General features: G+C 38.7%; 1 protein-coding gene across 1 annotated transcript in view; it reads left to right on the top strand.

Annotated features, from left to right (window-relative positions):
- The first annotated feature begins 2846 nt into the window (after positions 1-2846).
- The window catches only part of LOC121278068 (A-kinase anchor protein 7-like), a 184503-nt gene continuing 172153 nt past the window's right edge, over positions 2847-15196 (top strand). The window contains exons 1-4 of the mRNA XM_041188122.1: positions 2847-3198; positions 3456-3686; positions 10460-10612; positions 13496-13629. Coding sequence (XP_041044056.1) covers positions 3497-3686; positions 10460-10612; positions 13496-13629 — 477 coding nt within the window. The 5' untranslated portion in view covers positions 2847-3198; positions 3456-3496. The remainder of the gene's footprint in view (positions 3199-3455; positions 3687-10459; positions 10613-13495; positions 13630-15196) is intronic.

Below are 15196 nucleotides of genomic sequence, written 5' to 3'. Positions count from 1 at the left end.
GGCTGCTTTGTCCTGGATGGTGTCAAACTTCTTGAGTGTTATGGGAGCTGCATTCATCCAGGCAAGTGGAGATTATTCCATCACACTCCTGACTTGTGCCTTGTAGATAGTGGACAGGCTTTGGGGAGTCAGGAGTTACTTATCGCAGGATTCCTAGCCTCCGACCTGCTCTTATAGCCACAGTATTTATATGGCTAGTCCAGTTCAGCTTCTGGTCAATGGTAACCCCCAGGATGTTCATCGTGGGGGATTCGGTGATGGTAATGTCATTAAACATCAAGGGGCAATGGTTCAGTTCTCTCTTGTAGGAGATGGTCATTGCCTGGCACTTGTGTGGCATGAATGTTACTTGCCACGTGCCAGCCCAAGCCTGGAAATTATCCAGGTCTAGCTGCATTTGGACATGGACTGCTTCGGTATCTGATGAACCACAAATGGTGCTAAGCGTTGTGCAATCACCAGTGAACATTCCCACTTCTGACTTTAGGATGGAAGGTCATTGATAAAGCAGCTAAAGATGGTTGGGCCAAGGACACTATCCTGAGGAACTCCTTCAGTGATGTCCTGGAACTGAGATGACTGACCTCCAACAATCAGAACCATCTTCCTTTGTGCAAGGTATGACTCCAACCAGCGGAAAGTTTTACCCTGATTCCTATTGACTCCAGTCTTGTTCGGGCTCCTTCCAGAAGATTTTTGATAACCACATAGTGGACTTATCAGCAAAGTTGAAGCCTAAAGAATAAAAAAGCCAGTGGCAGCATGGATACACAGATCACTAAGTGACAGGAAACAGAAAGTCGTGGTGATCCATTTCTTGTCAAATGGAGGAAAGTATATAACGGAGTTCACCAGGAGTTGGTGTTACGACCACTTCTTTTCTTGATATGTATTAATGACCTAGACTGGGTGTATAGGGCAAAATTTTGAAATTTGCAGATGACACAAAACTTGTAAGTATTGTGAGCCGTTAAGAGGATAGTGATAAATTTCAAGAAAATATGGACAAACTGGTGGAAGGACAGACATTAGCAGATGAAATTTAACGCAGAGAAGTGTGAAGATGTACACTTTGCCAGGAAGAGTGAGGAGATGCATTGTAAAATAAAGAGTACAATTCTAATGAAAACAAAAACAGAATTACCTGGAAAAACTCAGCAGGTCTGGCAGCATCGGCGGAGAAGAAAAGAGTTGACGTTTCGAGTCCTCATGACCCTTCAACAGAACTGAGTGACTATTAGGAGAGGGGTGAAATATAAGCTGGTTTAAGGTAGGGGGTGGGGGGTGGGGGGAGAGAAGTGGGGTGGGGTGTGGTTGTAGGGACAAGCAAGCAATGATAGGAGCAGATAATCAAAAGATATCACAGACAGAAGAACAAAGAGGTGTTAAAGGTGGTGATATTATCTAAACGAATGTGCTAATTAAGAATGGATGGTAAGACACTCAAGGTACAGCTCTAGTGGGGGTGGGGTGGAAAGACTAACAGGGCATAAAAGACATAGATTTAAAAATAATGGAAAACACCCAGGAGAGAAATGGAAAGCAATGAAGGTGAACAAGGCAAAAGAGAGATACGGATATCTTGTTGGAGAGGGGAGCAGTACTTCTTCAAGGTAGCCATTTCTTGAAGATGAGTGGCAGTCAATTAAACAATTCTAATGAAGACTGACTTGGGGGGGCGGGTGGAGGGTGGCGGTTGAGGATGATGGGGAAGAAACAGAGATATCTGTGGGTATAAGTGCACAAATCATTGAATGTTACACGGCAGGTTGAAAAAGTGGTTAAAAAGGCATAGGACTTCCTGGCCTTTATAAGTAGAGGCATAAAGTACAAAAACAAGGAAACTATGAAGAACATTTATAAAACTCTGGTTCAACCTCAGCACAAGTATTGTGTCCAGTCTGGGGACCTCACTTTACGGAGGCTGTGAAGACTTTAGAAACATGCAGAAAAGATTTATGAGAATGGTTCCAGGGATTAGGGACTTCAGCTACTTGGATAGATTAGAGATGTTGGGACTGTTCTCCTTTGAGAAGGTTGAAAGGAGATTTGATAGAAGTGCTCAGAATCATTATGAATCTGCACATAGATAAACTGTTCCCTTTGGCAAAAGGGTCAAGAAACGGAGGACACTGATTTAAGGCGATTGGCAAAAGAACCAATAGCGACATGGGGAAAATTTTCTTTATGCAGTGTGGGGTTCGGATCTAGTATGCACTGCTTGGGAGTATGACAGAGGCATACACGATTGGGGCTTTCAAAAGTGGAGTTGGAAAAGCGCTAAGGAGAAAAATAAATTGCAGGACTATGAGGAAGAGCACGAAGTTGCTCTTGCAGACAACCGCCATCAATGTGAAGGGCCGAATGGTCTTCTGCGCTGAAACCATTCTATGATTCCAAGTGCTTTGGAACATCCAAAGTTGTGAAAGGTGATACATAAAAGCAAGGCTTTCTTTTTACTTCCCCAAATAACAGAATTATCGTGTAAGGTTGGAATTGCAAGATCACAGAGTCATCACGATACCAATCCAAGCTGATTACTGGGGTAACGACTGAAATCGCTCACCTCATTGCTCATGCAGCGCAACATTTACGGTAGACCTTTTAAACTCAGTTTAAAACTGGGAAAACGTACCATGTGTGACAGGAGTGGAAAGATATAGGGCTGTGCTCACTCCTGATAGAAAAAGAAGTTTTTAAACCAATCTAAGTGTGACTTGAGTGACTGCACTGGGACTTCTCACTTTACATGGGACACCCACACGTGAGGCAGAAGCAGAGCCAGGGAATTGCGTTCCAACGTGACTGAGCGCGACACCGTGTAAGCCCCTCGCGAGCCGCCGTAGCTGGCCAGCTCGAGCTGGAGAACCACAATTGGAACCCGAGCCCGGGTGCCGGGCGGCTGATTGGGCTCGAGCTCCGCGGCTCGCAGGTAAACATTGCAACAAAACTCAACCAGCACTCCATGCTCGGCCGGACCCGCTCCCGAACAGCCTGTCTCCTTGCAAAATGCCGAAGGGGGGGTCTGGACGCCACCAGGATATCGAGGTGCTTTTCGAACCCGCTGCTCTCACCAGGAACTGGGAGAAAGTGGAGGTGCTGGCCCCATGCGCTGGCTAGTCACTCCGGCTTTAGTTTGGACCTGGTTCCCGGCAGTGAGTGTTGTGCAATCAATGTGCCAGAATTAGGATGTGAAAGGTCAGTACACTTGAAACTTGCAGCTTGGATATCTTGCAGTCCTCCTGAGGAGCAACGGGGCTTTCAACCTTTCCATGAAAAGCTTGCATTATCTAAATGTTTTATAAGAACGGTATCCCCCAAGAAATCCAAGTGTTTCAAAGCAACGGACTATTTAAAAATTACTTATATATTTTATCATTTTAATTTTTTACGCCATTATTCAGTTTTACTTCATAGAGAGCTTTCAGCACTTGTTTTTAAATTGGGTGAAACAGATACCAGGTACACTACAGTAGACTCACTCTCTGTGAGGGACATGGAGGCAGTAACTTCAAAGACACTGGAAGAAGGCAATACTATGATACTTATGGATTGTGATCAGCAAAGCAACGAAGAACTTCAGCTAGTGTTAACACCCGAGTCTGATGCGGCTTCCATAAGGGATTCGCCTGCTAACACGGATTGGTTACTGTCAGATTCAAATGCTAAAGACTATCTGCAATATGGTGAGAATCGCACAAAATATATTGAAATCATAAATGCTTTCTGTTCCCAGTTTAACAAGCTATATTATAAGGTTTTTCAACCATGTATAATCACAGCACCACGTGTATAACAACACAAAAATGATTATATTGTATTCTAGTTAGTTACACGAACTATCATCTTGCAAGATTCCCTACACCTATAGGAACAATTTGTGCATTATCCAATGTTTGTGTATAATATAAAAATACTATTTGTAGCATCAATCATGGTGAGACAAAGGATAAACAGTTATGCTTTGTAACATACAGTCCATATATTGTTAGGCTCACTAATTTACAGTGATGCCTTTTGTTCATTGATTTTTGTTAGTATTTTAAGGACTGAAACCTGCAGTTCATGTTTCTGTGAATTAGTGGTCTGGATTATTTTCAGGACTAGCCTTGAATGTATTCATTTATATATCTGCACGTTAAAATATTACATGCTTTTTCAGTTCAGTCCAAGAACCTTAAGTCACTTTTCTATGAATATTTAACATTGAAAATTCCCCTGTAAATATTTATAATGGCAAACCCACATAATGTAAACATTTTACTGTTCAAACCAAACAGCTTTTTGAAATAGAAGTAATTTTATCTCCAACTGAAATTTCTAATTGTGAAGAGATGATTTATAAAATAAATTTCACTAATTTAAAATTTTCCAGTTGAATTCTCTTTAATGCATTAAAGGTTTTACTTAAAGGCCTCAGCATCTTCCAAACCGCTGGGTTGAGGCTCAAGGAGTAGTGATGCTGTTAGCTGGAGGCAGTTCCTGCAGTCTGATCATATGCAATGTGGCCAGTTTCCTAGGCTTTATCAGGAGCATTTCAGAGCCAATTCATAGAATATTTCTGTCTCAATGTCTACAACATTTTGAACATTATTTAAAGAAAACCTAGTGAACAAATCTCAAAAGTACTCAAAAATCGCACATGTACTTAAATCATATTCTGATCAAAAAATGTCAACATGGTTTTACGAAAGCGAAATCCTGTTAGAGAAGTTTATTAAAGTTTTTTTGAAGATGTAACCTGTAGGGGAGATAAAGGGGAGCCAGTAGATGTAGTATACTTGGATTTCCAAAAGGCATCCAATAAGGTGCCACGCAAAAGCTTAATACACAGGATAAAGGCTTAGCGAGTAAGGGGTAATATATTGGCATGGATGGAGGGTTGATTAACAATACGACCCCGCGAAGCAGAGAGTAGGGCTAAACAGGACGTTTTCAGCTTGGCAGGCTGTGCCTTAGTGGAGTGAAGGAAGGATCAGTGCTAGGCCTCAGCTATTTACAATTTTTATTAATGATTTGGACAAGAAGACTGGGAGTAATGTGTCTGAGTTTACTGATGATACAAAGCTAGGTGAGAATGTAAGCTATGAGGAAGACACAAAGAGGATGCAAACCAATATAGACAAGGTTAAGTGAATGACAAGGTGGCAGATGCAGTATAATATGGAGAAGTGTGAAGTTGTTTGTTTTGGTCATTAAGAGTAGAAAACCAGAATATTTTTTATAAGGCATGAAACTTGTACACGTCAATGTTCAGAGGGACCATGGTGTGCTTGTACAAGGAACACAAAGTTAGCGTGCATTTATAGCAAGCAATTAGGAAGGCAGATGGTACGTTGGCACTTATTGCAAGGGGACTGGAGTACAAGAAGAAGGAAATATTGTTACAGTTATGCAGGGCTTTGGTGAGACCACACCTGGGTTATCGTGTGCCATATTTTGGTCTTCATATTTAAGGAAGTATACACTTGCATTTGAGATGGTACAGTGAATGTTCACTAAATTGGTACCTGGGGTAAGAGGGTTGTTCTGTGATGCGAGGCTGAGTAAATTGGGCTTATGCTCTTTGAAGTTTAGAAGAATGATAAGTGATTTCATTGAAACATGCAGGACTCTGAAGAGACTTGTTAGGTCAGACATAGAGGTTATTTCTCCTTTCTGAGGAATCTAGAATACCGGGGCCCAGTCTCATAATAAGGGACTGATCATTTAGGAATGAGATGAGAAGAAATTTCTTCACTCGAGGGCTTTTGGAATTGTCAGTCCCAGAAGGTTGTGGATGTTCCATCCATGAATGTATTTAAGGCTGAGTTAGATAGACGAATTTTTTGGTGTCTCGGTGAATTGAGCGAATGTGGAGTTGTGGTCAGTGATCAGCCGATAATGGATTGAATGGCGGAGCAAGCTTGAGGGGCTGTATTGTCTATTGCTATTCCTATTTCTTAGGTTTTTTTTATTCTGGCAAATTTTGAAGCATTTTTAAAAAGTGAGGTTGAGTCAAACGGGTTAAAACTGGTTATCTGCTTAAAACCTGTTATAGCCTTTAGTGATTGCCAATTATAAGTATTGCTTGTGAATGCTTGTGAAACTTAGAAGCGGAAGGGAGCAGTAGACACTGATGTGCTTTTGGAGGCAGTGTCTTTCCTATTTGATTTGGGGGAAAAAAAGTTGATTTTGAAAGCAAACAGGCTGTAATTACGATCTCTGTTTTGATAGTTTAAAATATTAGAACATTTTAATTATTGACATTGGGACAGAGTGAGTAGGAGAGTCAAAGAGACTTGGACACACTTTCAAGATCAAATTGCAAAACATTAATGTTTCATAAAGATCTCTTTAGAAAGTTAGACATGAGAGCTGTTAGCCCCGGTTGACTTCAATCCTGACCCACAAACCCAATGTTGTCTGCTTCAGATGCTCTGCCTCCTCTCACTGCCAAGAAATACAAGGAGTTAATCAATGTGCTAGACAACATATATTCTACCCACTATTGGTGATGACCTCAATCAAAGTCAGGAATGATTTTTCCTATGCCGCTGTGTGTATTTTCACTCTTCAACCTCTATGTAGGTGCTGATACTGTAATCCCACTATCCTTCTCCACTGCCTTTCTTCTGTTGTCCAGCATGGTGGGTTTCACTCTCGCCTATCTCAACATAGCAGGAGAATTTCCAATGATGGCTTTAGAGCAAACCCCCAAAACACATTGCTCTATCTTTGGATTCTTTGCGATATTCCTTGGCAGCATCATGCACAGACATGGAGTAAGTTTCCAAAAATATGCTGAAAATGCCTAGCTCTTCCTCTCCCAACATCTCTCTGCACTAGCTCTGTATTGTTAGACTCCTGTATGACGCCCTGTCTTGGATGACATCCATTTTCCTACAACTAAAGCATTGCTTTTGGACCAGGCCTGAAACCCTGTACTCTGGCTGCCAATTTTATCACCCTCCTAGCCATGATCCTGGTTGAATCAGACTGTTTGCATCTTTGGCATCTTATTCAGTCCAGGCTGAACTTTTGACTCCATATCTCCTTCATCCTAAAGATTGGTTACTTCCAGCTGCAGAATGTTGTCTACCTCCACTTCTACCTTAGTCCATCTCATTAATCCTCAGGTTACCTCCTGCTTAATTACGCCAATGTTCCTCAGGGTGTATCCTCTCCTTAAATTTCAGCTTATCCAAAATTCTGCTGCCTGTATCCTGTCCTGCACAACCATCTTCCCTGGTATCTGACAACTCACGTTTATAGTTCTCATTGCTAAGTGAAGAATACAAGGTTGCATTATTAACACAACATTGAGAGCCAAATAAGCTCTTGCAGGATGCAATTGCTTCAGCCAGGCAACAGTCAAGTGAACACGATAAACAGGAGCAAAGCTTCCGACTATTGTTGCTGGACTGAATTGGTTTAACAAGGCTGTTTGTCTGAAGGGCTCTTATCATGCCATGTGGCAAAAACTACATGCAGGAAAATTTGGTTGTAGTCGAAGCCTAATCTTTCTGGCAGGTTTCTGTGTTTCACAGAGTGCTTGAACCAGAAGATTTTGTTGGCATTTTGACTAAACAAAAGACCAGGAGTTTAGTTCTTGGTAGTCAGAGCTAGAAGAGTACATTGTGAGCATTCAGTCTTGGGTAAGACATCTTGGTCAAATCATTTCTAAATGGGCAGGAAAAGTTAGGAGAAGCTTTATACCGAAATTTATTGAAGGATATTGAAATTTGCTGCTGTTTCTGTTTAATTCTACTTAATAAACTTGACCCATGTAGCCTGAGAGAATTGGTCAGTTGACTTGTTATTTTTCAGTCATTTGTAGATATTAAGAGCATACAATGATTACCTTTGCTCCTTCCTGTGCATACTTCATTACTAGAAGGGTTTGTTTATTTTGTAGCCTGATATCCCAACTTACTTCATCCACAAGATAAGGTTTTGGATGACAGAGAATGGGCACTTGCTTGTTATGGTGGATGTTTTGTGTTGGGCAGGAGAAAAAGTATCTGGAGCAAGCACAAATTTTAACCATGTCTAAGATTTTACAAAGTTGGGGTGCATGTAGCAATTTGGTTTTCTCTGTGTAGTGTGATATTCAGCAACTGTTCTAATCGATTGGAATTGTATATGAACATTTAACCATGGTAAAAGCTTTCAGACTAAGTGATGACAGGCAGATGGATAGGCAAAAGATTGGTACTGCTTTTGAGCAATGCAGTTGTGTTTTGTAGGAGGCAGAAACTATGAAGTTCTGAGCTGATGTGCAGAAGTTTCACATGTTTAATTCCACTTTTACATGATATAAGTGTGATGATGAAGCTTGCAGTGTGCAATTTAACTGCCACATTTCCTACATTACAACAGTAACAGCGCTTCAAAAGTAGTTCATTGGTTGTAATGTGCTCTGGGATGTCCTGAGGTCATGAAAAGCACTATAAAATGAAAGTCTTTTTCTTTCTTTCATCTACTAGGTTGAGGGGTTTTAAGCCAGTTTGTGATGTAACCACTCTGACTTATGCAGTCCTCAGTGCCACATCATCTTTAAGCCAGTTGTAGCTGCTGGTCATGCATAATATGCAGAGAGAGTGTAACCACTCACTTCCTTGATGAAGATCAATTATCCATGTGCTTCTCAGTAGAGCCCTGATTCTCTACTTTTGTTAAAATATACTGAGTTCAAACTGCTGGTAGAAACGTGCAACAAATGTGCACATTTAATATCCGCTACTGACCTAGCAAATGAAAAGACCAAAGGGTTCCAAATTAATGCTCACTGAGGGATAATCTGGTTAAGTGGATTATTAGTAAATAGTCCCATCTGGACATCTGTCACATTTTATCAGTCAGGGTTGCTAACATTACAAAGCGATGAATATATGAGACTTATTGCACAAAGCCTGAGCCATTCAAGATTAGGGGAAATTAAATGAGCACATATTATGTTTTCCTACATGATCACTGGGGAATTTAAAGTAATCTTTTGAAGAGAAAGATGTTTGCACAGTACAGAACATGCTGGCTATCAATGTGTGCGTCCATCTTTTGATTCATTGTATTTGAAAATATATTACTTGTAGTTTTTAAAAATATAATTTGAAATCTTAAGGGAAACTTTAATGCTCCTGCAATATAATGGAACTGAAGGAACTGGTGAATTCTTATCATGGGCACTACAACAATCCCACCATAATTTTTTAACTTTTTCTGTTGCCTTGTCACTGTACAAAAGTTTTCATTTGTAATCTTTATTCATCACCTCAAAGTGTTGCAACTGTTGACCAAGTTGTAACTACCAGTCCTGCTTCTTAAGTGCTGTAGAGCTCAAGATGCACTCTCAAAATACAACTTACGTTACTAAAAACAAAATTATCACATAATGCGATGCTTTTTCACACTTCAAGTGGACACTTTATTTTCATATGTGCACCATTCCACTTTACTAAATTGTAATGAAAACCAGCTACAAGCAGCTCTGGAAAATTTCATACTTTTACCCAAATAAATTGGGGCTACCGACTATATAACATAGCAGACAATTCTTGTATAATTATTTCACTTATGCTCTTTGAGAACCACCCCAATTTCAATATCGGAATTCTGAATGATAACTGAGATTGTTGTGTCGAATAGTTCAGTTCTGCAAATAGAATTTTGTACATAGTTCATGCTATGTGAATAGCATATTCTATGTTGCTGTTTGGACTGATGGATTTTAAGGTACCCAGAAGGGGTAAATAACTTTCTCTGCTACAGAATACTTTATTTGTACTCTTCCGAACCATCATTTCAAGAAACAAATCCATTATTTTGACCCAGTAGCATTTTATGGTTCAGTACCCAATACAAAGCCAAATAGAATATCTATTTTATACAATTAGTGAAAGAAAGAACTTGCATTTCTATAATGTCTTTAATATCCCCTCAGCAGATCCCAAAGTGCTTGACAAATATTGATGTACTTTTGAAATTTAGTCACTTGTCAAGCAGGCAAATGCATCAGCCTGTTTGTGCAGGGCAAGGTCCCGCAAACAGCAATGAGATAAATGACCCAATTGCCTGTTTTAGTGGTTTTGATTGAGGGATAAATGTTAGCCAGTACACTGGCACTGAATATGACTAAAGAAATTCACAATTTAAAAAAACATTCCCTAATCAATGTTATGAATATTCTTTACATCGTTTCCATTGAACTGAGTGCAGTATTTTCTGAGAATGCTCTTGTTTCCAAAAGCATTGCTGCGTCATTCAAGTGTAAAATAAATCCAGTCCTTGTTGCCATCCACGAACCTCTATGTACGTAAATCACATTGTCATAATTTCTCAGTTGTATTCTAAATGGCTAAGGATCAGTGGTTACTTTGACCCAGTTCCTCATTCAGCCAGATTGATATTATACAAATATTCTTATTAAATGATATGGAATGCCACACATTTCTTATTAATGGCCCTTACTTTTGCATAGATGCCCCTGAGGGGACACAAAAAGCAGAGGAAACTGAAAAAAAGAGGCTGAAGCCAAGAAAGAGGAAAAAAAATCCATCTGCAAAGAATGAAATCAGTAGTTTGCTGGCAGAACTTCCATTCCCACAAGCAGAAATCAGGGAAGAGTATGGATGTAAGTTTTCTATTTAATGGTAATATTTTGTTTTCACACATTCTTTGTGGTCTTAGAGGTAACAGCCTGGATTTTGTGGTAACAATAACTGAGTATATTGGTGCTCATTATTATGGAATAAACAGGGCAGAAACTTGGCATCTGCACATATACAGTAAAATGCAGAAATCTGGGGGTTACTGTAGAATTAGCCCTGCTGCTCAACATTGAAACATATGAAGGGCGTGAAGTTATGGTACTTACTGGTTACCCACTAAACATAACAGCAAAAGTTGACATTTGTCCATTCAAATGTAAGTGAATTTTTAACAAGTTGTTAAGTTTAACTTACTGACAAAAAACTCCCTTGATACTGACAGCTAACTTTTATAAGTGCAGAATCTCATTTTGTCATATTTTAATTATTGTTGTGGTTTTAAAAAAAAAGTAAAATTTTTAATCGTTTTCATTTTCTTTCTCTCATCTCTCCTTTAAAATGTCATCTATCTATGGTTCTCTTTATTTTGCTTTCTGAAAATGATGTTACATTGGATTAAATATTCAAATTTATGCTTCCTGGCTTTGACTGAATGTCTCAACAAGGTCTCTTCAATCAGATTGATTGAAGAGACACTCGGTGTCCACATAGGCCCCAGATCCCAGCAGAGTGTGCAGTATTGTTTCAGACACCCAACAACTGTTGCCACTGAAAACCCCACACGAAACCTGCTGACAGCTGTACGCATGAAGAAAGATAAGCACTGTTCTTTTCCTCCTGACTGCAAAATCCAGGCTATTATCTTGATACCTTCAGGTCAGTGTATACAAATTGTTTCCAGAGAATCTACCTATACAATAGATGTATGTATGTTTGTCAAGCATCATTGAATTATAATTGACTACTTTAATTTAAGCTTGAGTATGAGAGTGATGCAATTTTGCATCCAATGATACAATTGAATTTAGAGGACTCCCTTTAGAAGTTGCTGTGCAAAGATACGGATATTTTGGGTTCCATTTTGTTGATTGTGTTTACAAATTATACTCTGTATTCCCACTGAAGATTGTCTTACAAAAGGATAAGAAAAAGCTGAGCTTGGCCATCATATACATCAACTAAACAAAACTCACATTTTCATTGCAGTGGAGCTGATCTCCTTGATGCATATCTTTCCAGCTAATTTGTTCCACTAATGCTTCTTTTATGTTCCAGAGTTGCTTCAAGCAGTTGTGCAATAAAGTGCCTTTTGAGGACTTGATTCTAAATTTGGGTGTTTGCACTGCTGAGTGGATTCAGAGTACTGGCAGTGGCATGGCAAAATACTAAGTTGTGTGTATGCAATTGTTCAAAGCGACATCTGTAACCTTAGATCTTTAGCTGTGATCGTTTCTGATTTCGGAAGAAAGCTTTACAGGCCACAAATGTGAAATCTAATTGGCCAGAACAAGTGATCTGAGCACTCAGTCCACTAGCGAACAGCGAAAAAAAGAAATAGCCTCCTTTTACTTATCATTCGGTATTAAATTGGCTATAAGGTTTTGGAACATTGAGGTTGTGAAAGGTGCAAAATAAATGCAAGCAAGCGCTTTATCCTTTCTTATTTGCCAGGCTATCCAACACCAATAGTGGCCATAGTTTCTAGTAGCTGTTGGTGATCACTTTGCCTCCAGATGTGCTCGGTAAAATGATCTCTCATGGTTTATAATATGAATGTGAAGTAGGCTGAAGGGGAAGCTCCTTAATTGAAATTAAGTAGCAAATAAATCAACACAAAAGCAACGGATAGATCTAAGAGTAAACATTATTCATTGTGTAGCTTAAAAGTATCCATTTATATAAAATGAATAATTAAGAAAGTAAAAATGTGCATTTCTATAATGCCAGTATAATAGCACGTCCCAAATTGTTTCACAACCCACGAAGCACCTTTGAAATGTAGCCTCTTATCACCTGAAGCAAATGCAGCAGCCACGTTGCAAACAGTTAAGTCCAACAAAAGACCCAGTAATCTGTTTTAATGAAGTTGATTGAGGGATGAATGTTGGTCAGGACACTGGAAGAACTCTTTGTTTACTAGTGCCACGGGAGTTCTTTTACATCCCACTTGAGAGGGCATACAAACCTTGGATTAATGTATCATTTGACAAACAGCGTCACCAACAAAGCAGCACTTCCCCCAGTCCCTCAGGATTGCAATGAACTGTCAGCTGAGATAGCATTTTCACATCACAGTAATTTGTTGACATACATGACATGCATGTGCATTCAATTTGCATGTTCCCTGTGAAATTTGTCTAAGTATAGTGAGTCTGCATTCACTGCTGGCTAAAATGTTTTTTTTGTATTTCTGCCTTAAGGTTGGCTGCTCAAACATAATTTAAAGGATGAGTTGTAATGAAAAAGTTGGGAATTTACTATTAAGACCTCTAAATTGTTCTGTAAATTAGTGATTTTACACAAGTACCTTTTAAAAATGATGGAAAAATTAAGGTTAATAAGTACTGTTTCATTGAAATGTGACAGAGGGTTTTCAGTCAGTTTGGCTTGGCATCTTCTTTTGTTCAAGTACAAATTGGCAAGGTATTTTTATGCTCTAAAGAAGAGTCATACAGACTCAAAGTGTTATCTTTGTTTCTCTCTCCACAGATGCTGCAGACCTGCTGAATTGTTCTAGCATTTTCTGTTTTTATTTCACATTTCCAGCATCTGCGGTATTTTGCTTTTTATCTTAGGGGATTTTTATGGGTATTTTCAGTTTTAAGTTTGGATGGAAACTCCTGCCTTATACTTGATTCAAATCATTTGTTAACTGTTGTTAATTCTGGATTCCATTCTCTCTTTTCCTTTGTGGTGTTGTCTAGTTCATATTCTGCAATATGTACATTTTTTGTTTTTTTTTTCAGTCACTGCAGCCCCTGAAAAGATATCAAAGAGAAAGCGTACTTCAGGTGGTGAGAATGAAGATGATGTAGGTCAAAAAAAGAAGAAAAAGGCTCATCCAAATTACTTTGTATCTATCCCAATAACAAACCCAAAGGTAAATAATTTTATGTTTATATTATAATCAAAGTTTGTTTCAAAAGATATGTAAATTTGAGCTCATTAACTCAACAAACAGAACTATTCGGGTGTTAACCGTTTTCCAATCTGTAGAGTAAGAAAGGGCATAGACCTATTTGCCTATTCCATTCTCTCTAACATAACCTCTTTGTAAGTAAGCCCTTATCACTTAAATTGTATTACTTTATAGAGAGTGGAAATGCATAAATTTAGAAAAGAACAGCTTATAGCAATCATCTCATCTTGTAATGGATGGATATGAGTGATAATCTAGTTTGTGGCATTTTCTGAATTTAATGATTGGCCACATGATCCGTAATGGTCTGTTCTGGTCATGCACATTCCTATATTTTGAGGAACTCATTTATATCCAGCCTTATCATCAGACCACTATTTTACTCAGTGGATTCTCCTTAATTGTATTTGCTTATAATTTATTTAGTGTTTTCCTCAGGGATATGAATGTTAACAATCACATTAAAATTCTGCCACTAATTGCTGTCTGAAGTTATTAGCAAAATTTCATGAGTTGTTAATTTTACAACATTTTGGATATCAAACCTCTTTAAGGGAGGTTTAACAATTTCTGAGCTTTCTTAATATAGTAAACATATTACAGGAAAAAAATCCTTTCCAGTCTGTTACACTCAACATTTTGACTTACTCATGCAACACAGTGAACAGTGTAGTAGATCAAAAGAGAAAAATGAACACACTCTGATTTGGAGCATGGTTTATGTGTTACAGTAAGTTAGAGCATGTATTTAAATTTCTCATAAACAAGAAAATGGGTGGATTTTGCGGTAAGCGCCAAAGGAACAGTATTCACTGCTGTCTTCCTAGAAAGCTGCCGACAAAGATCCAGCGATTTCTGTGGTTCAGACTTCCCCTTTCCTGACGTCAGCTTGCTTCAGACATCAAATCAAGGGAATTTCCCAGCATCCATCAACAGGGATGTCATCAAGTGGGTAAGCAGCCAGTCACATTGACGTATCCTCACAGACAGCAAACCAGGAAGTAAAAAAAAATCACAGAATCCCTTCACTATTAATTTAAATTTTTTTTACAAATAATGAAATAAGTCATTGGGACGTACAGATGGGCTTAAGTTAGAAGTTAAAATACAATTTTAAAAAAAAAATTTGCTATTTTAAAAATATGTGCAATTTTTTAACATAATGGAAAATTTTACATTCAGCAAATATAAAATTACTCTTTTCAGTGCTGGTAAGGCTGTTTATCAGTAATTGTGAAGTTAGTACAGTGTTTAAAATCTAGTTGTACCTATTTCAACAAGATATAACTTTTTCAAGAAGTTCTACTGCAAGACTAATAGCAGGAAACGGTGTATTTACAGCAGTTCATTGATAATTTTCTGCAGCAGTGTGTTTCCGGTCCAATGAGAGGGTAGGCACTGTTGGACCTAGTTCTGGGCAATGACTTGGCCCAAGTGGATCAAATAACAGTGGGAGAACATTTAGGGGACAGTGACCATTGTATCATAAGGTTTAGGTTGGCCATGGAGAAGGACAAGGAACAATCCA

Source organism: Carcharodon carcharias, chromosome 5 (genome assembly GCF_017639515.1).
Source record: "Carcharodon carcharias isolate sCarCar2 chromosome 5, sCarCar2.pri, whole genome shotgun sequence".
In the NCBI taxonomy this organism is placed as follows: Eukaryota; Metazoa; Chordata; class Chondrichthyes; order Lamniformes; family Lamnidae; genus Carcharodon; species Carcharodon carcharias.
The sequence above is the reverse complement of the archived record's forward strand: the minus strand, read 5'-3'. Positions and strand labels throughout refer to the sequence as shown.